The 23,954-nt window shown below is 47.1% G+C and overlaps 1 protein-coding gene across 2 annotated transcripts in view; it reads left to right on the top strand.

The window, feature by feature from the left end:
• Window positions 1–3,827: 3,827 nt before the first annotated feature.
• DNAJC1 (DnaJ heat shock protein family (Hsp40) member C1) overlaps window positions 3,828–23,954 on the top strand; it is a 193,675-nt gene continuing 173,548 nt past the window's right edge. The window contains exon 1 of one of the 2 annotated variants that reach the window (XM_090047307.1): window positions 3,828–4,106. In XM_090047307.1, coding sequence (XP_089903433.1) covers window positions 3,963–4,106 — 144 coding nt within the window. In that variant the 5' untranslated portion in view covers window positions 3,828–3,962. The remainder of the gene's footprint in view (window positions 4,107–23,954) is intronic. The other variant, XM_090047308.1, reaches the window with a different exon arrangement.

The following is a 23,954-nucleotide window of genomic DNA, read 5'->3' as shown; positions in this document are numbered from 1 at the left end:
ATAAGTGATATTTGCCAAATGCCAAAACTTTTGGTATTGTGAGACTACATATATCCTTACTTTCTTACATGCCTTTAATTTGTGAAACAGTTAACAGTGTTAACACTTAGATCCTTATCATCTACCATCTGAGTTGCCAATCATTAACTGCAGAGATGAACCAGGATGTTTTTACATATTTGGGTTTGTTATTTCAGGTTCACTGAAGACTAGATAGGTGTTGGTGCATTGGTTTACACTCATTTAATGTGTTTCTCTAAAACCATGAAGTTAGGTATTTTTATTTTAAATTAAAGTGAAAACTCTAGAAACCTGGTATGACCATGAGCAATTTGAACCTTCAAATGGAAATGGATTTAAAAAAATTCAAGTGAAAGTAAAAAAAACCTCATGAAATTGAGGCAGAAAAGCAGGAGAAGGGAAGCATGGGTTGTTATAAGAGTGGCAGTGTAGACCTTGATGTTCATTTTAAGACCTTGACATAACCAGTGCCATTAGCTGGACATGAGGCAAGCAAGTAGCAGCTTGGGGGTGGAGGATGGGGTGGAGAGGGGATGGATGGGACCTACATAGTTGACTGAAGTAACTGACCTATGTGAAAGACAATGCAGGTAACAAAGTAACAGGGTGATAGTTGCTCTGAAGGGGGGACTGGTGGAGGATAGTTGCTGTGAATGGGTAATAGGCCAGAATTTGTGACATCACCCTAAGTGAAAGCTTGTAAATCATATAAAAATAAAAAAATATTGTAGGACATATAAACAGCTACTGAAGCAGCTTAACCCTTGGGAATCTGAACAAGTGGAAAGCTGGAAACTTGAAAACAAACTTTGCTGTTATGGATGTGACCCCTGGGTATCTTGAAAACACCTGGCTAGCAGAGTCCTCCTATCACATGGAAGGCCTACATAAGTATCCCTGTTTCTTATCTGCTTCATGACCTTTGGATTTGAAGCTGGAATCGCATTGACAATCAATTAATCTGTCCATGCCCCTTTTAATTAAAATTGAGTGTACCAGTAGTAGCAACTCCATAGATTATTTTAAAATTAGCTTGCATTTTGAAGGTGGGTTTTGCTTATATGCACAAACATAGTGTACTCTTCCCAAAATTACAAATTATTATTACAACACAGGATTTTTATAAGGTTTTATAAGCAAAGCTGTTAACTATTTTACAAAATAAGTCCTTTTGGAAAAATAGTACACACTTATTTTTCCATGCTAATTAGCTCAGTAACAGACTAACACATACTTTTTCTAGGCTTTCCAAATTTCCCACATTGTTCAGTCTCATTGAAATCCAATGCATTACAAATGCTTATAAACAAACTTTGAACATGTGATTGAGGATCAATGGTAACTTTATTCCTTTATGAATAAGAAGACTTTTTTCATGTTTTATTTAGAGTTCCAGGAGGAACTTTCTCTTTCAAAATGGCTACCATCTTCTGTTGTTTTCACTAGGACTGTAGACACAGCTGCTGTTGGTAGCCATTTTAAAGCATCTCTGTCACTTTTCTCAAAGGAACTGAGTATCTCAGCTTCTCTTACCATCTTCTCTGAAGGCCTTTATGGCTTCACTTCCACTGAGAGCAATTGGAAATGGCGGCCATTTTAGAAAGGTAAAAATCATTACAAACTTTGAGTTACGAAATATAATGGCAAAATGACTACTTACATATTTTAAAAGGTATTTATTGCAACAAATCTGCTCAACAGGGAGGTGAGGTAACCTAAGATGTGAGTGTGTGCAGGGAAATGTAAAAGACTGAATGAGAAATGGAGAATGAAGGGTTGGCAATATACCACCCCCCTGTAATCTTAAGTGTTAAAAAATCATGAGTCTGATTGGAAAATACTACTAAATTTTGCCTTCTGGTTTCAGAGCCTTTAGGCTTCATATGCTTCACACTTTCAACTTTTTTTCTGCAACCACCAGAGCTAGAAACTTTCTGTATTTTCTTTACATGAAAGCTGATAAAATCTGGAGAATTCACAACAATCTAACAGAGGCTACAAGAAGCAAAAAGGAGTTGGGGATTTGTAGGCAGTGGGATTCAGAGAACAGGAAAAAGAGCAAAACTGGTGTGTACTTCATGGATTTGTGCTGTTGTAAAAAAATACAGCAGCTGTAAACCTAGTTTCACTAGTAACCTACTGAGTGCTTTGTGATACTTTGTTCTTTTGTTTTGTTCAGTGGCCAAGTAAAAGATAATATAAAAAAACCCGTAAAACATTTCTTTTTGTTGAAATCAAAATTTGCCATTTTTCAGTTGAAAACAAAAATTCATCTTGGTTGAAAGGAATTATTTAGTTTCCAGGTAATTTTAATGAAAACAAAGCACTAAGTTTGCAAGGGGATTTAGTTGCCATTCACAAGAGCAAGGAAGAAGGGGTACTGGGATGCGTTCCAATCCCTGCTCCTATGAATATTCAGGTCTTTTATACAAAGTGAAGCAGCTTCTATGTGAGTGAGTAAGAGAGCCCTGTCCAAAAATATCCTTGGGGCACTCCTTTGAGGTGCGAACCTTAGTTCAAATTCCTGTTCAAAATTAGATGAGGTAGATTTAATTGAATATTCTTATTTTCCATGGAAGTCCCAACCACTGCCAGATTGAAGTCCCTAAAATTCAAATGTTTTGTGTTTAGCTTGAAAGTATCTGCTAAATCTGACCTGAATTGATATTTTGCTGTTGGCTGAGAGAATTTTTCAGGGAATGTTAACCAAAAAAACACTAAATTAACCCCCATGCAGGAGAGAAATCAGCATGGAACTTGTATGTACCAGCCTCAAAGTTAGCTTTTGTGTCCATTACATTTTTAATGGTACCAGTGATCAGAAACTGGTCTATACTCATAACAGAAGTTCAGCACATGTGGACTAGTTTAAAAATGGTGGTGGAAACCAGTTTTGGATTTGCTGTCCTTCCCCCACCCCCACACACATTGGCGATGCACTTGGTGGTGTACCCCCTGCAAAAAGCACCATGGCATTCATGCCCACACAAAAGGGCAAGAGTGTGCTCTGCTCAGATCTAACTACACCCTTTACAGAAAACTGAGATGGACTCTCCTTTGGCCTTTTTTGAATGTCTGCACCCAGCCTAAGAGAATGATTTAAACTTGATAATCTGTAGCTGTGAATGGGTAGAAACAGGAATGCCCAGTTTTAATTCCTCACGCTCCCCCCGTTCATAGGTGAAATCTTTTAAACACAGAGGAAATCCTGAGGCCACAAGGCACCTGGAGGGATCCGGGGGGAAAGGCCCAGCTGGAGTATGAAGTGATTATTACACAAGAGGGAGGAAACAAACCGCAGCTCAAGCTAGAAGGCGGGCAGGATGCAAGCGTGCCAGGACCCGCACCGCAGTCAGGCCGCCAGCCCCCAGAAACAGCGCGCGACGGCGCCGTCTGTGCGTCGAGCGCCTGGCCGGCCGCCAGGGGCACAATCTCCCCAGCCCCAGGTCACTCCGGCCCTGGACCGGCGCCGCGCAGCCTCTGCTGGGCCGGCTCGCGGCGCTGTCAGCTCGGGGCCTGGCTTTAGCAGGAGGGCGCGGGCCGGGGCTGACGCGAATCGCTCCCCAATGCGGCCGCGGCCAGCTGCAGCCCCGGACCCGGGCGCTCGGGCCGGCGGGTGCCATGCGCTGCCCCGGAGCCGCCGTGGGTGAGAGGAGACTGCCCGGCTCGTCCCCAGCGCCTCCCGCCCCTCCCCCCACCCCCCGGCCGGGAGCTACTGCGCGGCAGTCCCTGTTACGCTCGCCTGCGTTTGCGGGGATGGGTGACGTCACGGCCACAGGGGGCGGTGATTGGCCGGGAGGTCAGCCCTGCCTCCTCCGGGCGGGGCGGAGCCGGCACCTCCCCCCTCAGTGCGGAGCTGCTGCCGGGCGTGCGTGGCTCCGGCAGTGCCTGTGCGGCCACGTCCGCGGCTCGGCAGGGCAGCGGGTGAGCGCAGGGTGGCCATGGGCCGGGCGCCGCGGCTCTGGGTGCTGCTGCTCGTGCTGTTGGCGCCGCGCGGCCGCGCGTGGGACAGCGGCGACCTGGAGCTGTTCGACCTGGTGGAGGAGGTGCCGCGCAACTTCTACGACTTCCTCGGGGTGCAGCAGGTGAGCGCGGCCCGGCCTGGCCCCCGCGCCGCTTGCGGGGCGTCTTGTGTGCCGCCGCCTCCTCGGGCCCGGCGCCACCTCCGCGCGTACGCGGTCCGTCCCCGCCGCTCGCCTCGCCCTCGCGGCCGCCCTTCCCCTCCGCTGGCCTCGCCCGCGTCCCTCCCCCACACCCCGCGCAGCACCCGGCCCCGTCGCCGCTCCAGCCGTCACCTCGCTTCCTCCCCTGCCGCCCTGGTGGCAGCTTCGCTCCGGCTCTCTGCTGAGGTCTTGGGGCCTCCCCGTCCCCTTCTTTGGAAGCTGACGCCCCGCTTGTCGCATCGGGCTTCACGCCCTTGGGCATCTTCAGCTCCTCTTTTCCCTGTTCCCGCGTGTGGCCGGGCTCTCCCCGCCTCTCCTGGGCTGCCCTGCCCCTTCCCAGCCCTTCTCCCACGTGTGCTGGCCCCCACGCTGGGACTCTGTTCTCCGTGCTCTCTGGCAGTGTACATCCTACTGCTGTGAATTCATCCACTCCTGGAAGTCACTTTTCCTGCAGGTTTAATCTGCGTGCAGCCCTTGCTCATTACTGCTTCATCCCTTGCCTCCAGCGAGCACAGCACCGTTCTTTACTTTCCTCCAACACCTGTCAGTGACTATGTTTTGCTGTTAACAGGACCCCTCTGGCAAGTTCACACACAGTCTATTCTAGTGTCTCTTTTGCAGGGTTTGGGGGATGATAATTGAAACAGCAGGTGTATTTGGGAACCTGCGGTCAGGAAAGTGAAGGCTGATAAATCACTTGTTTAGGGAAACAGAGCTGCTTCCCATGTAGGGCAGTGCCCTTTGGGGAGAGTAGCAGGGTCTTTTGTAGGGGCTCAGTTCCAGGAGGTGCTTTTCCTTTTGGCTAATTAGGTGCAGATTCTCAGAGCCTGCTGCCTGGGTGTGAAGATACCATGTAACGTCATCTCAGCCCTTAGTCACAACAAAGCAGGCAGATTTGTCCAAGATTAAAATTCACTGCCACTGAGGAGATTCTTCTGTGGGATAAATTTTAAGAGAGGTTTAAAGTTTGTCTGCATGGGATAGCGAATTCTTTAAAATTACAGTTAGAGAAATTTAAACCTCTGTACACAACCATGTGTAATTACTTCCCTCCCCCCCATTCTTATGGGAGAAGTCATTCTTCAGCTGGCATAAATGAGCTCAGTAAGATTTAATTTCATTCTGTTAAAAAAAAATAAAGCGATTCTTATTTTTGCTTCAGGTTTTGCAAGATGTAAGAATTCCTGTCTAGAGAACCTTGAGTCACTTACTATTTTTATTTATTACATTTTTTCCCCTTTAAGACATGAGCAAGAGAATAGTCTGTGGAATTGAAACCAAAGCACAGAAGTGATGAAAGGAAATACTGCTTGATAAAAGCGAATGGCTAACCTACATACTGATGTCATTATGGGCAGACCATGAGCTTAAACTGTAGTATACATAATAGAAATGCTTCCACAGTTGCACTGAGATAAAGTGTTTGTAGAAGGGATAAAACTGATGGTTTATGGCACAAGCCAAACAGAAGCTGATGGGAGTTAGGAATACAGGTTCTTTTATAGCTGTTGTGTACTGTTTCTGCCATCTGTCTTTGAAGCATGTGATACCTGCTAGTAATAGAAACAGGATAGTGAATTCAGTGCATTACTAGTCTGCTTCATTTTGGTGATTTCCATGTTTCTGCCTTTAGAGTAGGGGTGGCTAACTGGCTGAAATAGCATGGGCAGCCTCTGTGGCATGCAGGAGATTGGGGAAAAGATGGGCAGCAACACAGCAGCAGAAACGGAGATCAGGTAGGGAGCATGGGGAAGGAAGCAGAAAGCTGAGCAGCTAATTGGGAAGGAAGGAGTTGGAGTGTGGGGCAAGTTTTTGTGTTGCTACTTAAAAGGTTGGCCTTCATTGTTCAGTGAATTTAAACTTAGCTAATAGAAGATATTTTAGTTTGTTCTGTCATGGCTCAGTGTCTAGTTGAGAGGAGGTATCAGTTGGGTCTGTTCTGGGTCTAATATGTATATTTTAACATATTAATGATTTAATGGGATGCTGGGATTGAGTTCATGCTGAGTAAATTTGCAGATGACATTAAGTTGGGTGGAGTTGCAGACATTCTAGGGGATAGGGCTAGGACTAAAATCACCTGGATAGATTGGAAAAATGATCCATGATCAATCAGATGAAATTCAGCAAGGGCAAGTATAGTCTTACAGTTGGGATGGAATTAATTACATTTACAAATACAGACTGGGGAATGACTGGCTAGGCTGCAGTACTGCACAGAAGGACCTGGGTGTTACAGTGGACCATAAACTGAATATGAGCCAGCCGTTTGCACTTGTTGCCGAAATACAGCCCAGTATGCTGTTGCCTTTTTAACAGGAATGTGTCTCTTGCAAATCAAGGGAAGTGATTTTGACATGCTATTCAGCACTGGTGAGGCTTCACCTGGAGTACTGAGTCCAGTTGTGAGCCCCACATTTCAAGAAAGATCAGGAAAGTGTCTGTTGGAGAGTGACAAAAATTATTAGAGACCTGGGAGGCGTGACTTGGGAAAGGCTGCAAGAACTTGGCTCATTTAGTTTGGAGAAAAGAAGACTGATGGCGGGGGGGACTAGATAACAGTTTTCAAATGTGATGCCATCTTACTGAAATGTGGTTTGAGATTGCCTAATCACTTTACCATTTGCCCACAATCTAACTGGGCCTCTGTATTGGAACTGAAGGCCCTTTATCTGTGGCCATATAGATTTCATAGACATCAGGGGTGGAAGGGACCTCAAGAGATCATCGAGTCCAGCCCCCTGCCCAAAGGGCAGGAAGTCAGCTGGGGTCATAGGATCCCAGCAAGATAAGCATCCAATTTACTCTTGAAGGTGTTCAGTGTAGGTGCTTGAACCACCTCCGCTGGCAGACTGTTCCAGACCTTGGGGGCTCGGACAGTAAAGAAATTCTTCCTTATGTCCAGCCTGAAGCAGTCTTGCGGGAGTTTGTGACCGTTCAACCTAGTCATCCCTTGGGGCGCTCTGGTGAACAAACGTTCCCCCAGTTCCTGGTGGTCACCCCGATAAACTTATAGGTGGCCATCAGATCACCCTGGAGCCTGCGGTTTTCCAGGCTAAAGAGTCCCATGGCTCTCAGCCTATCATCGTAAGATCTATTTTCCTGACCTCTGATCATGCGCGTGCCTCTCCTCTGGACTCTCTCAAGCTTCTCCACATCCTTTTTGAATTGTGGAGCCCAAAACTGGATGCAGTACTCCAGCTGCGGCCTCACCAAGGCCGAGTACAAGGGGAGAATGACGTCCCGGGATTTGCTCGAGAAGCATCTATGGATGCACGCCAGCATTTTGGTCACTTTACTAGCCACAGCATCGCATTGCAGGCTCATGTTCATCTTGTGGTCAGTGATAACCCCCAAGTCTCTTTCTTCTGTAGTGCTAACCAACGTAGCACTGCCGAGCCTATAAGGGTGCTGCAGGTTTTTCCTCCCAAGGTGGAGAACCTTGCATTTTTCGGTGTTAAACACCATGAGGTTCTCGTCTGCCCATTTGCTGAGCTTGTCCAGGTCAGCCTGGATCACCCGCCTATCTTCTGGCTTGGATGCTTTGCCCCAAAGTTTGGTGTCATCGGCGAACTTGGCCAGTCCACTCCTGACTCCAATGTCCACATCGTTAATGAAGATGTTGAACAGGATGGGTCCCAGGACAGAGCCTTGAGGGACCCCACTGGTCACAGGGCACCATGATGAGTGACTGCCATCGATTACAACCCTCTGGATCTGACCACGAAGCCACTTTCCCAGCCAGTGGATTGTGGTGGAGCCAAGGCCACAACTGGGCAGTTTGGCCAAGAGGTGATCATGGGATACCAGATCAAAAGCTTTTTTGAAGTCAAGATATATGACATCAATCTCTTCTCCCTTGTCCAGGTGATGGGTCACCTGGTCATAGAAGGAAATGAGATTGGTCAAACAAGACCTACCCGCAACAAACCCGTGCTGGCTATCCCTTAGGATGTTAGCCTGGGCCAGTCCATCAAGGATGGCCTCCTTAATAAACTTCCCCAGGATAGAAGTCAGGCTAATGGGCCTGTAGTTAGCCGGATCCACTCTCTCCCTTTCTTGAAGATCGGCACCACATTGGCCTTCTTCCAGTCTTCGGGCACTACACCAGAGCGCCAGGAGTTTTCAAAGATCCGTGCCAGGGGCTGGGCTATGACGCTCGCCAGCTCCTTGAGTACCCTGGGGTGCAGATTGTCAGGGCCAGCTGACTTGAAGGTATCCAGCTTCTCAAGGTGTTCCTTCACGAGGTCAGCATTGATGGAGGGTAGGGGATCCCCATCACCCGGATCTCCCTCTCCCATAGCAGGCATGGGCGTCCCGTGGGACTGATGAAGGACTGATGCAAAGTACCTATTTAATAGGTTGGCTTTTTCCTGGGCATCAGTTGTCAGTTGCCCCATCTGGTTTAGCAGGGGTCCAGCGTTGCCCTTGCTTTTCCTCCGGCTCCCCACATATCTGAAAAAGGACTTTTTGTTGTCCTTGATGCTTGAAGCTAGTTGGAGTTCAGTTGCAGCCTTGGCTTTCCTGGTTTGGTCCCTGCAGGACCGGACCAGCGCGGAGTAATCCTCCTTGGAGGTGAATCCCGTCCTCCAACCTTTGTAGGCTTTCCTTTTTAGCTGCAGGAGGTCCGCTAGGTCCCTGGAGAGCCAGGAGGGCTGCGGTGCCTTCTTGCTGCCTTTCCTCTGTGTTGGAATAGATTTGGCTTGTGCATTGAGGATTGCTTCCTTAAGAAGCAACCACTCTTCTTGAACTCCCATCTCCCTGGGGGTCCCTGACGGCCTGACCGACAAGCCTCTTGAGCTTGTCAAAGTCGGCTTTTCTGAAGTCAAGGACTTCTGTGTTGCTGACTGACTTGCTAGCTTTACGGTGGATGGTGAAGGTGATCAGCTCGTGGTCGCTGTCACCCAGCTTCCCATCCATCACTAGGTCACCGATTAGGTCATCCCCCGTAGCCAGTACCAGGTCGAGCAGCGCTTTGCCTCTCATTGGCCCATAGACTTCTTGAGTCAGGTAGAGGTCATCCACGCACGAGAGAAAGCTTTGCGACCGCTGGGATTTTGCTGAGTGATCTTCCGACGAGATGTCCGGGTAATTGAAGTCACCCTTTGTACTGATGCAGGGGTACAAAATGAGAGTTTTGAGACCTGCAACCTGGTTCTCTGAAAAATACACTCATTGTCTTTGCTCTTAGAGGGAGTTGTTTTAGGCAATCTAATCCTTCTGACCAAGAGACTGGATATAATGCACGATTTCCTGGTGCCTTGATAGTAGCGCATTGAAGATTTATAACTGAGAATGGACTTGCATTGACCTACATATGTTCAATTTCAGATGGGTAACTTTTTAGCGTGTCTGTAGCTGCCTCGGTGTTCCTTTTGATTCTCTTGAAGTGTAGAGGCAGTCCTCAAACTTATGACACAGCTAGTTCCTGAAAACTGCATTTTAAGTTGAAACGTTGCAACTTGGAACCAATTTTCTCATAATAAACAATGTTATAAATGGGGGATTGTTCCTGAACCAAGGCCTGATACCCGATTTTTCACCAGACATAACCCAGAACTTTGTACTTGATCAATTATAGAAAAGTAATATAGCTACATTAACGTATTTATGTTGTAAATAGCAATCGTATTGATTTGGAAGGACTTCTTTGAGGTGAATTTGCTGGAATACTTGAAAAGCTCTTGGTTGGACTTTTTGGCTGGTTGGCTCTTGGTTGGACTTGGTTGAAGGCTGGAGTCTTCTCAGGAGTCTTGGCTGCAGGTTTTTCTGGAGTCTTATTTGCTTTCTTAAAGAAAGTGTCCGAGGAAATTTGGACACATGATTTCTAGGGAGATGAGTGACGCAGCAAACTTGTTCGCTGATATGGCATCACATCAGTTCAAGCATTGTAAAGTCGAAACTGACCCCATGAAATTGAAACAGGGTGTCAATTTATAAATGTTGCAAGGGCGAAAGGTAACTTGAAACATTGGAAGTCGAGGACTGCTTGTATTGGGAAACTGCATTTCTTAGAAATACAATGCAGTGGTCATCAGCTCCTGACAAGCAACTAGGGTCTGGTCAGCCATAGTCTTTCTGCTCCCATGAATTGTGGTTCCACCCTGAATTTATGGACTGCATGGAAGAACTGCTGCTTCTCCACTATCTCAATGTCATGTGAAAGGCCCAGGAGGAGGCACAGAACTCTGCATCAGTTAAGGAGAATTAGTCTCCTGCAGGACTTTGGCAGCTCAGAGCTCTGTGGCAGAACCTTGCTTGGGTATATCTCCTCCTAAAGTCAAATCAGGAGTTTTATGTTGTAAAGCACCACAATACCAGTTTGTTGCAACTTTTCTCTGACACTACTGCATGGTTTTGCATTGATGACAGCAGCAGTCAGAAAACAGATGCTCTGGTATTGACTATTGTGCTTGTGGTATAGAGAAGATGGATGAACATATTTGCCAAGATACATTGGTGTGTAGATGGTTCTCAGTTCCACAGCCAAATCAGTTGAGGCCTGGTACCTGACTCTCACCTCTCAGGATGTTCAAGATTGAAAATTCATTAGGTTCTCTCAAGACTCTTTAGTCATGGCCCAACCATTAATGTAGACTAGACTAATTTGTTTCATTGCAGGTGGGGAGAGGGAGGGATTTGTTCTTGTCATCTTAATAGGATTGCAGCAGATGCTTTTTGCCAGAATATACTTCCCCACTCTGGGCATCCCAATATGAAATTAGTGGTGTAATTTGAAAAGGTACTTATTCTGTGTCATTGAGTGATATGAGCAAACCCCTGAGCCAGGACACTCTTGCTTGTTACTCTCTGTACCATAGCCTTGGCCCTCAAGGTCTATCTGGGATCGCAACTTTTATGCCAGGTATTATCCAACATCAGTCTAAAGACTGAGATAATTTCTGTCTGAAATGGCAACTTCAGCTTGCCCCAGTACTTGTTACAACAATTGATGTGCCATGACAAGAACAAGAGTTCTGTCTGGTTAATATAATCTCCTTTGATTACCAACTGGTAAGTGTTTCCTTCTGAGGAGATGATCCCGATTTGTGTCTGTAGCCTGCTATGTGATGTACATGTCGGCTTAGAGGATTTGTCTTCAGGACACTGGGCTGATATTGAAGAAGTCAAAGAAGAGTGTATTTTTTTTGTGAAACGGGCCCTATTCAATTTGGGTTTGGCTTGAATTAGGGACAGTGATTGGATTTGTTGATTCGGATTGCTGTCCCTGATTCAGTTTGGCCGAATCCAAAGATTCAATGCTGATTTGGAGAACCAGTGATTGGGACATAGACCCAGCTTTAAAAGTTTTTTCTATATACCTTGATGTACCAGCGCTGCTTGTGATTGCTGCAATGCTAGGATGGATGGTGCATCCCACAGGAGTATGGGGGCCCTCCCAACTGCTAATTGGTAAACCCAGAAGTAGACTGGAAGTACTTCTGGTCCACTTACAGATCTGCCGGGGAGCATGCTGGGGGGGCTCCCCCATGCCTCCTGGCTTGGTGATCAGCCACAGGGAGAACCAGGGTGCCCTGCCAAACCCAGGAGGCACCAGGTGCTGAGCTGAAGGGTGGGGGGGGACACCCAGAAGTGGACCGGAAGTGTTTGTGGTCCACTTCCAGGTCTGCTGCCAAGTGTGCTGGGAAGCCCTCTGTGCTTCTGTGGGACATTCCATGTGCCCCAGCATCACAGCATTCACAAGGCCCTGCTACCTAGAAGTATGTAGAATAAACATTTAAAACCGTCTTTATGTCCAAATTGCTGAATCTGTCCAAATCGATTTGCTTCCGAGTCAATTTGGAAAGATTTAAAGGGTCCTCTGATTCAATTTGGATTTAGAGATTTGGCCACTGAATCAGGCCGAATCTCTGCTGAATTGACTCGGGGACCGAAGCTCACAATCCTAAGTGTTTTTACTAACTGGAGAGCAGCCCCCTACCTACTGGGATTTGTATACCTCAATTTTTTGAGGTATAAGTCCTTGATTAAATACAGACCATGTCAGCAATACAGCCCTCAGTCCTTTTTAGAACCCACAAGGAAGAACCATTTGTCCATTCCATTTGTCTCCCATCAATCTTTCTTAGCAGTCAGCCAGGAAACAAATTTGGTGGGAAAAGTAACAGTCCAGTTGAACCACTGTAGACCCATTCTCTCTTCTTCCAAACTGAAATTGTTGGCTACAAAAGTAAGATTGGTACTGGAATGACCTTGAACCAGTGGATATATGGGTGGTAACCTAGGGGTACTCCATATTCTTTCAAGCTCTTCCAACCCTTGTCCAGAAATGTTTTTCATACTTCAGGATAAGAAATCACTACTTCATTACTTGGAATGGTGAAGGAAGTATTTCAAGAATTAGAAGAGAGATGTCTGTTTTGTCCAGAAGAAAGGATGTATGTGGGGTAGGGGGAAGAATCGCTTTTACTCTATCAAATTTGGGATGGTTATCTGGGCTTCTGGTGTCCCTTTTCTGGATGTGTTGAACTGCTCTTGAGCTACTACAAACATCAAGGCTAAGATGCATCTAGATGAAACAGGCCAGTACTTTATGGAGAGACCATCTGAGAGGCAGTTATTAGCTTACGTATAGCACTGCACTAACAATGCTGTACTGCTTCTGGTTCCAGAGCTAGCTCAAGATACCTTGACACAGCACTCCCTTGCATTGTATAGGTGTAGCTTTTAATTACCCATAACAATGTGTCTCCAGTGCTTAGAAAACGCTAGTAGAAGCATCACGATTAGTAGTGAATCCTGCTTTTTGACCGATCCACCACGTGTAAAGGTATACGTGATAATGACAGAGGTGCATCTTGAATCCCTAATTCTGGGTTGCAGGAAGGCACATGTATCAAGTGCGAGTAATGACCACGAAACTTCTTCTGAATTGTCTTAGTCATCTGGTTTCACATGAGAACTGTTTCCCCCCCCATCTCACCTCTCTCCTTTTTAAACGCTCCTGGAAGAGATGGTACTTCCTTTTTATAACCCTGCTGATCAAAGCATTTGCCCAGAAAATTGGATATCTGCGTTTAGTTTTCTCAGCCTGAGGAGCATCTCTACTTCCCAGAATAATGCCCTACCACCAAATTTATATCTTTAGAGAATGGAAATTAACCGTACTGGTCAGCATCTTTATTAGCGACTTGGATGTAGGTGTGGAATGCATGCTGTCCAAATTTGCTGATGACACCAAGGTGCTGCATTTTTAGGTAGGGAGAAGGAACCAGCAACACACCTATAGACTGGGGAACACCCTTCTTGTCAACACGGTGGCAGAAAGGGATCTTGGAGTCATTGTTGACTCCAGGATGAACATGATCCGCCAGTGTGAAGAAGTGGTCGGTAAGGCTAACCATACCTTGTCGTGCATCTACAGATGCATCACAAGCAGGTCCAGGAAGGTGATCCTTTCCCTCTGTAGCATTGGTCAGGTCATAGTTGGAGTACTGTGTCCAGTTCTGGGCACTGCATTTCAAGAGGGATGTGGCTAGCATTGAAAGGGTCCAGAGGAGGGCCACTCACATAGTCAAGGAGTAGCAGGGCAGACCCTACGAAGAGAGGCTGAAGGGCCTGCACCTATTCAGCTGCCACAAGAGAAGGCTGAGAGGGGATCTGGTGGCCATTTACAAACTCACCAGGGGGACCAGCAGGAATTGGGGGAGGCTCTGTTCCCCCCAGGCACCACCTGGGGTTACTAGGAATAACTGCCACAAATTGTTAGAGAGAAGGTTCAGGCTGGCCATCAGGAGACATTATTTTACAGTTAGGGCTGTCAGGGCTCTGGAATGGGCTCCCAAGTGAGGTGGGACTCTCTCCTACCTTGGGGGTTTTCAAGAGGAGGCTGGACAGATGTTTGGCTGGGGTGATATGACTGTGGCACCCATTCCTACCTGGGCCAGGGGGTCGGACCTGATGATCTGTTTAGGTCTCTTTTGACCCTAAGCACTATGATACTATGATAATTTGCACAGGATTCTCTTATTCATCTTCCTTCAGAGTTTGGGGGCTGTCTTCTGAGGTGTGTGTGTCACTTGTTAAAGGGATTAATTATGATTGCCTGTCATACTGAAGTGTCCTCTCCGATGCAATTGAAGAAACTAATCGTGATGTTGAAAGGCAACAGTAGTTAGTAGAGGGGTCTCTTTCCTAAGCCCATTCCTGACTTTACAGGGGTGTGGGAGGTGGGGGTGGGAGTTCTGAATTCAGTGGAACTCCCTCTGCTCTGGGAAACCTGCTAGAATGAAGATTTTTTAGTAAGTAAAAACTAATTATCACTTAAAATTGACATCTAGTTGCTTGGTGGATTGTAGTATAAAATTGTTGTTCCTTCAATGGAAAATAAAGATACTAAGCAGTTTAAAAAGGAGCCCAATAGAATCCCACCATGTCTCTGATTTGTATAAGCCTTAACTAGATTTGTATAATATAGTGTGTGCAAAGTAAAGTTCTGTACTTTGCACACACTCCCTGCACTACAGGCTCTATAACTACTCAAGCCCCGAGCTGTTTGCTGGCAGGGTTCTGGGCAAGTGCCTCTGGGCATTTACAGCAAGGGTGGGCAGTTATTTTGGGCAGAGGGCCACTTACCCAATTTTGGAAAGCTATCGGGGGCTGCATGGGTAGCCCCACCCTTTGACAGGTGCCCTGCCCCTGGTCACTGTTTTGGGACCAGTGTCCCTATGTCTTGGGACCAATGTCTCAGGGCCAGCGCCAGTGGGGCTCAGAGCGGGGCGCAGGCTGGCAGGGGTCTGTGGAGCCGGGCTGGGGTGCACCAGCAGAGAGCGGGGAGCTGGCCTGTCTCCCCAGCTGGGACCCTGTACTCCTGCTGCCCTGCTGGTGCTGGACCTCAGACACCAGTGTGGGCCCCGCACTCCTCCTGGCTCCCATGCACATTGACTCCCAGTGCCCCCCTCAGCCCTGCTGTACAGGTGGGGGGCAGCGTGCAGCCCCAACCACATGCTTGCGGGCAGGGAACGAGCTGGTGATGAGTGTGGGGGAAAAGTGGCCCTGCCCCATGACCCGCGCTCCCTGCTGCAGCTGCTTGCAGCCAGCATGGGGTTGTCCTGAGCAGGCACTTACCTGAGTTTCCTGTGCTGGTGCAGCCACAAGGAGCTATGTGGTCCCAGGCTAGGAGCCCCTGCATGGGGCTTCTGGCTGCGGGGAGAGGGGCCTGGTGGGCCCTGCTGTTGCAGGAGCCTGCCGGGGCTTCCCCTGGGTCCTACTTCCCTTGGCTCCTGTCATCTTTGACAGGAACCAAGGACAGATAGATACGTATTAATTTTGTAAATTTTTTAGGGGCCCTGTGGGAGGGATAGAATGGCCTAGTGGGCTGGATCTGGCCCACGGGCTGTATTTTGCACACCTTAGTATAGTATCATAGAAAATGAGGGTTGGAAGGGACCTTAGGAGGTTATCTAGTCCAGCTCTTTGCTCAAAGCAGAACCAGCCCAAGTAGATCATCCCAGCCAATGCTTTGTTGAGCTGGGTCTTAAAAACCTCCAGGAATGGAGAATCCACAGCCTCCCTGGGTAACCTGTTTCAGCATTTTGCTACCCCCATAGTGAGAAAATTCTTCCTAATATCTAACCTAAACTTCCCTTGTTGCAACTTGAGGCTGTTGCTCCTTGTTCTGTCATCTGTCACTACTGAGAACAGTCTAGCTCCATCCTCTTTTGAACCCCTCTTCAGGTACTTAAAGGCTGCTATTAAATTCCCTCTCAGTCTTTTCTAGACTAAATAAGCCCAGTTCCTTCAGCCTCTCCTCATAAGTCATGTCCCCTAGCCTCCTGACTATTTTTGTTGCGCTCTGCTGCACGTTTTCCAATTTGTCTACATCCTTTCTGTACTCTAGATGTGGCCTCACCAGTACTAGATAGAGGAGAATAATCACTTCCCTTCACCTGCTGGCAGCACACCCTACCAATGCAGCCCAGTATGCTGTTTGCCTTCTTGGCAACAAGGGCACACTGCTGGCTCATATTTAGCTTATTGTCCACTGTAACCCCCAGGTCCTTTTCTGTAGAGCTGCTGCCCAGCCAGTCAGCCGCCATCCTGTATCAGTGCATGGGATTGTTTCATCCTAAGTGCAGGGCTTTGCTGCACTTGTCCTTGTTGAACCTCATAAGATTTCTTTTGGTCCAGTCCTCCAATTTGTCTTGATTACTCTGAATCCTAACCTTACCCTTCAGTATATCCACTACTCCCCCCAGCTTGGTCTCATCTGCAAACTTACTGAGACTGCACTCTGTCATCTTCCAAGTTGTTGATGAAGATATTGAACAAAACCAGCCCAGGACCCACCCTTGGGGCACTCCACTTCATACTGGCTGCCAACTAGGCATTGAGCCATTGATTACTACCCTCTGAGCCCGATGCTCCAGCCAGTTTTTTTTATCCACCTTACAGTCCATTCATCCATCCTGTTCTTTCTTAGCTTGCCTGTGAGAATGTTGTGGGAGACTGTATCAGAAGCCTTGCTAAAATCAAGTTATAACCACATCACTGGTCTTTCTGCATCCACAGAACCAGTCACCGCATCATAGAAGGCAATTAGGTCGGTCAGGCATGACTTGCCCTTGATGAATTCAGGGTGACTGTTCCTAATCACCTTCTCCAAATGTCTACCAATTGGATTCCTTGAGGATCTGCTCCATGATTTTTCCAGGGACTAAGGTGAGGTTGACTGGTCTGTAGTTCCCTGGATCCTTCCTTTTTTCCTTTCTTAAATATGGGCACTGTTTGCTCTTTTCTAATCATCCAGGACCTCTCCTGATTGCCATGAATTTTCAAAGATGATGGCAGTGGCTCTGCAATCACATCAGCCAAGTCCCTCAGAACTGTTGGGTGATCCCATCTGGCCCCATAGACTTCTATATGTCCAGCCTTTCTGAATAGTCCCTAACCTGTTCTTTCACCACTGTTGGCTACTCAAACTGCTGCCTGGAACAGTAGTCTGGGAGCTAAACTTGCCTGTGAAGACTGAGGCAAAGAAGGAATTGAGCACTTCAGCCTTTTCTGCATCCTCTGTCACAAGGCTGCCTCCCCCATTTAGTAAGGGACCCACACTTTCCTTGATCCTCCTCTTGCTACCAACATATTTATAGAAACCCTTCTTGTTACCCTTCACATCCCTTGCTAGCTGCAGCTCCAATTGTGCTTTGGCCTTCCTGACTTCATCCCTGCATGCCCAGGCAATGCTCTTATACTCCTCCCTAGTTGTTTGTCCAAGTTTTTACTTCTTATAAGCTTCCTTTTTGTGATTTTTTTTTTTTTTTTTTTTTTTTTAGCTTACTGAAAAGTTCCCTGCTAAGCCAAGCTGGTCTTCTGTCATGCTTGCTATTCTTCCTGTGCATCGGAATGGTTTGTTCTTGCACTCTTAGTAAGGGTTCTTTAAAGTACAGCCAGTTCTCCTGGACTCCTCTCCTCCTCAGACTGGCTTCCTGCCTATGAGTTCCCTGAGCAAGTCAAAGTCTGCTTTTCCTTAGTCTGCTGCTCTCCATTCTTCCTTTCCTCAAGATCCTGAACTCAATCATCTTGTGGTTACTGCTGCCCAATTTGCCATCTACTAGTATATACCCCACTAATTCTTCCCTGTTTGTGAGCAGCAGGTCAACAGAGCATAGCCCCTAATGGGCCTTTCCAGCACTTGTACCAGGAAGTTGCCCCCAACATTCTCCAAAAACTTCCTGGATTGTTTGTGCACTGCTGTGTTGGCCTCCCTGAAGATGTCTGGGTGATTTTTGAATTCCTCCCCACCCCCCATGAGAACCGGGGCTTGTGAATGGGAAATTTTCACTAGCTGTTTGAAGAAAGCCTCACCCACCACTTCTTCCAGGTCTGGTAGTCTATAGCAGACTCCCACCATGTCATCCCCATTGCTCTCCCCTCTGACCCAGAGACTTTCAACAGGCCTATGTCCAGTTTCATACTGGAGCTCTGAGCAATCATATGGCTCTTTTACATAAAGTGCAACTCCTCCTTCTCCTTCTCTTTTTCCCCTGCCTGTCCTTCCTGAATGGTTTGTACCCATCCATGACAGTGCTCCAGTCATGTGAGCTATCCCACCAAGTCTGTTATTCCAGTCATGTCCTAGTTCTGTGACTGTGCAAGGACTTCTAATTCCTCTTGCTTTTTCCAAGGCTCTGTGCATTTCTGTCCAGGCACCTAAGGTAACTAGTTGTTTGCCCTGATTTCTCAGGAGGTATGAGAACACCACCCTTGTTGCCCCCTCTTGCTTGCTCTCCCCCACTTACCTTAGGGCTTTGGTCTACATTCCCCAGTGAACCTAGTTTTAAAGCCTTCCTCACTAGGTTAGTGAACCTGTCTGTGAAGATGCTCTTCCCTCTCTTCATCGAGTGGATCCTATCTCTTCCCAGCAATCCTTCTTGAACATCATCCCATGGTTGAAGAAGCCAAAGCCAGGAGTGATGCATAGGGAGTGCACGGCGGTGCACCTCCTGGAAAAAGGTGCCACCGACACTATCAGTGGTACCTGTGGGCAGTCGCTGCTCACAACTCCATGGAACTTGGCATCTGTGGACAGTCCAATTGCCCCTGGCTGCTTCTGATGCTGCCGGAGGCACCTGTGGGTGGTCGCTGACTCCCTGGTCAGTGCTTGCTGCCCCCTCCCCCCACTGCTGACAGTGCCGGTGGTGTCTGCAGGAGCTCCCAGCTCACTTCCACTGGGTTTGTGCTGCCATGCTCCTGCCACTGCTGACACAGCTGTGCCGCCCCCCCCCCCCCCCCCCCCCCCCCCCCCCCCCCGCCAACGGGAGCACGCACCATTCTTGGCCAAAGCCCTGCTGGTGACACCACCTGCATGTCCAGGCATTGAGCTGCAGGATGTACCTGCTCCTGCCCCCTTCCCTGGACCAGAAAAATCAGAGAGAACACCACCTGAATGCCTGTCTCCTTCACCCTTGCACCCAGAGCAAGGTTTCCCCTGGTAGTATAACTGATGCCTACATGGATGAGCAGCATGGGATAGTAGTCAGAGGACCAGGTGTGTCTTGGTAATCTTTGTGACATCTCAGATCTGGGCTCCTGGCAATCAGCAGACTTCTTGACATATGGTATAGTATGTCTTGTAGTATTAGGGATGTATGTTGCAATTTGGAAGGGTATAAAGGCTACGTAATAGCTATAATGTAGTTTTTACAGTGCAGACTGCATAAACTGGTTTACTGCTACTTATGGTGAGTTCAAATAACTCTGAAGAGATGGTCTTCTGACAAGCATGTGTATGAAGTATGGTATTCTTGTAACAATTGACTTTTTAATGTTTACCTTGTTTTTTGGCACTACTGACACTAAGTCTTAAAGTTATACACATGCCCCCCAAGCCTTCCCTAGGGGGCTATGCAGTAGTGGGAGCCTGCCCCCCCGGATGAGTTGCCCGTGGCTCTGTCCTGTGTCCCTTTCTGTTCCGGCTGGACAGCGCCTGCCCTCATCCCAGCCCCACTCTTTCACCGTGGGGGGCCTTGAACTGGCTCCCCCATGATCCTTCCCTTCCTGATGTCCCTTCCCCCTCCCCCAGACTTACCGGACAGATGCTGCTCTCCAAACTACTGGGCTGCATATCAGCAATCAGATCGGTATCAGCTGATACGGTTAGTTAATAGTTGGCCATTGATATCAGCCAAAAAAATCTTTATCTTGCACCCCTAGGGGCATGTGGCTTATAAACCCTGGTTTGGCCACCCCTTTCTGATAAAATATATAGAAATGAAAGTTGCTTCAAAAATATTTTTTCAAAAGCAGAAGCAAATATTTTACCTTGTATGAAAATCTTGTAATAATGTAGGTAATCCTGATTATCCTTTTAACCTGTGGATGTCAGTTGATTTGCAAACTTCAGCCTCTACTTTAGAGACTCAATTGTTAGAATTGGTAATTGGAGCATGGAGGAGCTATGGAATGCGCCAAAGGTTAAGCCATCTGATACTTGGATTTAGTAACCTGTTTTCTAACTTTGGGGAAATTATTGGCTTCTTCCATTCCTTACTTTGACCAGCACTCTCGAGTGTTTAAGCTTTGGCTTCCAGCTAAGCTGGGAATTTTCAAAATGTGAAAGAAAACATGATCAGGCCATGATTTGGAACCTAACAACAACATAAGACTTGAATTGATCCTGGGTCCCAATGAAGCTTAGTCTTCTGACCAACAGCTCTAGTTCCTTCTGCCCTTTCACAGCATGCAAGTCAATGGTATAAGGGTGCTAGCACAAATTTGCCAAAAACAAGACTTACAAACACTTGCTTTGTATATGCAGTTGACAATTTTAGCAAATTATTTAGAGTTCTGAGGCGGTTATGATATAACACAGACGCATTCAGATTTGAAGTACACATGTCTAAATTTCATTCTGCAGTCTAGGTTAAAGTATTCTTAAAATTCATATAAAATAAAAATGTCTTGAATGACAGCAGTTAATGTAAAGCAGAGAATAAAAACATAGTAATTGTTTTTCTTTACTGGAGTTCAAAGCCCCTGGGAGTATTGTGGTGCTTGAGGATACTCTAACCTTTAAGAGAACCTTTAGAAATAAGTACCAATTAGTATTTCAATTCCTCAGTCTCCTGCTGACCTCACATGTATGAAATTTCAGTCTCCCTTTGTGGAAGAGAACTGTATGCCTTCTTTAATATTACTATTTTTTAAACCTGAAGAATATCAGAGATTGCTTTAAAGTAATAGAAAATTCCATTCTCCCTTGTCGTCTGTGCTTAATTCATTTGCCTCTGTTTGGGATCATTTGAGGTAGTATGACCAGCTCAGGATCGACTTATAAAAGTCTGCACATATATGGACTGTATTCTGCAATGGAGGGAATTAGTGTGAATCTGGTTATACAGTTGGCTAATAAAGGATAAACTTGGCTACCAAATTGCATTTGGATAAGTCTTGTATACCATAACTTAGTAGTTTAATAATGACCTACTGGATTAAAGTTTTGGAAGATAACTTAGATTTAGTCTTCTACCTCAGCTTTCTTGGTGCAAAGCAATTTCCTGTTGTTAACTGATGTGACTTTAAATTGCTTTCTTTCACTGGATTCTGGGAGTGCTGTCTTCAGTAGAAGTCTTTGGCTAGCAAATGACGAGCGTATTTAAAACATCACAGTAGCAGCTTTTAGAAAAGAGTATAGGCAGGAAGTGGAGGCTGGAGGAGAGCATGGGAATCCAGAAACCCCAGTAGCAGAAGCAGGAAAGCAGTAGTTTTGGCGGGGGGTTGCAGTGGTGGTGTCTCTTTGGCTTGCGAGCCTGGGGCTGTGGGCTAGCTGCTCAGGCCAAAGGTGGCCCACAGACTGTAAATTGGACAGCCCTGATCTAGATGATATCATCTGCTGTGAGGACTGGTCTTTGCAGCCGCTAACTCAGAGAGGCCAGTCCTGTTAATTAATTCAAGAAAATATGAAGTAGGTAAATGGGAAGTTGAATACTTGAGAGAGTTGGAAGGAAACAAGAAGCTACAGACCCTATTCAATGAGAATTCAAGAACTACACCCATCTCAAGAACCAAGAAATAGATGTGTTCCTTTCTAAGTCCAGTGGCTATAATGGGGCTTATGCTAAATTTAAGCTTCTTGACAGTTCCATTGCATGGATTTTGGCAAGAAACTGGCTCTAGCAAATCAGTTGACTGGTGCAGTCTGACCATACATTTTAGGAAACTAAGGAAATTCTCTGTAATTAGCCTTCATCTTTGAACAGTCCAGGTCTTCCCTAAGTGTTTTTTCTACAGGCTGCCTTGCATCTGGGCTTTGGATATGATCCAAAACTCATGGGGCTCCCCGCCATCAATACCAAATGTGAATAGGGTCTTCAGAAAATAAGCCTTTGGCTGCCCTGTGGGATGAGTGCACTGAGAGATCCACTTGTTAGAGTCTTATTTAATCGAATCAGTTACTTACTAGAAGTAACATTTCATCTTCTCCCCCACCCCCAAGCAAATACCAAAAGCATTATACTACTTGTATTTTCTACGTACAGTATATTACCATCTTATTTTATAGAATCAGTCACTTATCAGCATCAGAATCTTAAACCATAATATATGCACTTTTTTTCTTCCACCAACTGCTAGAATAAATGGGTAAAATATTCTGTACGGTTTCAGTACTTTGTTGTATATTGGCAAAGCTCTTCATAGGCATTTTTCTTTGCTCACTTTTATTGTGTTGCTTACTAAAATCAGGTGTTCTGCCCATTGTGTTCCAATAGCTGGTAGGCACTGCAACTGCTTGGTACCCCATTTATCTTAGTCACAGATCATATTTCTGTATAGTAGCTCCATATACCAGACTCAAATCTCAAATGTCTTCATTACCCTGTGAGAGTCTCTGTTCAGGAAAGGAACTGTGGGTAACACAATGGGTTTGTTTAGCTTGAAACAAAGTAATATGTTGTTCAGTAAGTGCAACGGCAGGTTGGCTCAAGTGAAGTAGACGTGTGAGGGACTGTACTACCCGTTTGAGAGAGACTCTGGATTGTATAGCTGAAACAGGCTGAGTATACCCAATAAAACCACCTGCCTCACTTTGAGCATGGGATTTATGGACAGCAGGAAGAAACAAAACAAGGTAGAATTCTTTAGAATATACATAAGAAACTACAGGAAGCAATCATTTTTGTGTTCTGAGGGATAAACCACATCAGTCTCCAAAAACTTTTATTTTGCTGAACCAGAGGCGCTGTGGTAAGGCCCCTAGAGCCTCCACAGCCTGGCATGTGTAACCCAGTGCTGCAAAGAACAGTGGGACTGTGCTGCCCTGGTGAGGTGTCTCCTGCCTGCGTAGCTGCAGTGGGGGTAGCAGCATGGGGTTGTGCTCAGGGGATGCAGACAGCATGGAGCTTGCAGTGGCAAGCAGCTTTCCTGTACAGCTCTGCTGTTCCCTGCAGCACCTGGTCACGTGCTGGGTTGTGGAGCCCTGGGGGAGGGTAGCTGGGCAGGGAGCATGAGCCTGAAGCTGGCAGTGCGCAGCCCCTGCCTTGTGCGCAGATCTGGGGGGTATTGGGTCCCCCTTGCCCCATGGGAGTGTGTGCAATCTCATGGAGCAGTCCCCGCACCCGAGTCCACAGCAGACAGTCCACCCCACCCTGTGTGTAGATCTGGGGGGGGGGGGGACTCATTGAATCAATGAGTTGGGAGGGACCTAGACAGATCATTGAGTCTGACCCCCTGCCATGGGCAGGAAGGAGCACTGGGGGTGGCAGGGGTCATAAGACCCCAGCCAGGTCCCCATCCAGTCTCCTCTTGAAGATCCCTGGGGAAGGTGAGAGCACCACCTCTCTGGGGAGCCTATTCCAGGCTCTGGCTGCCCTTACAGTGAAGTAGTTCTTCCTAATATCTAACCTAAACCTATCCTCCCTCAGCTTGTGGCCATTGCTCCTGGTGACTCCAAGGGGGGCCCTGGTGAACAGACTTTCCCTGAGTCCCTGCTGCTGGCCCCTGATAAGGTTGTAGGCAGCCACAAGATCCCCCCTCAGTCTCCTCTTGCGGAGACTGAAGAGATTCAGGTCCCTCAGCCTCTCCTCATAGGGCTGGCCACAGAGGCCCTCAGCCATACTAGTGGCCTCCTCTGGACCCTCTCCAGGTTCTCCACGTCCTTCTTGAAGTGCGGCGCTCAGAACTGGACCCAGTACTCCAGCTGCGGCCTGACCAGCGCCACATAGAGGGGGAGCAAGACCTCTCTGAATCTGTTAGTGATGCCCCTGTTGATGTATGACAGGGTGCAGTTGGCTCTGCCTGTTACTTCATCGC

The sequence above is a fragment of the Crocodylus siamensis genome, chromosome 5, assembly GCF_052110815.1.
Source record: "Crocodylus siamensis isolate JL-2025a chromosome 5, ASM5211081v1, whole genome shotgun sequence".
Taxonomy (NCBI): Eukaryota; Metazoa; Chordata; order Crocodylia; family Crocodylidae; genus Crocodylus; species Crocodylus siamensis.
Note: the sequence above shows the minus strand (reverse complement) of the source record. Positions and strands in the feature narration are given on the sequence as shown.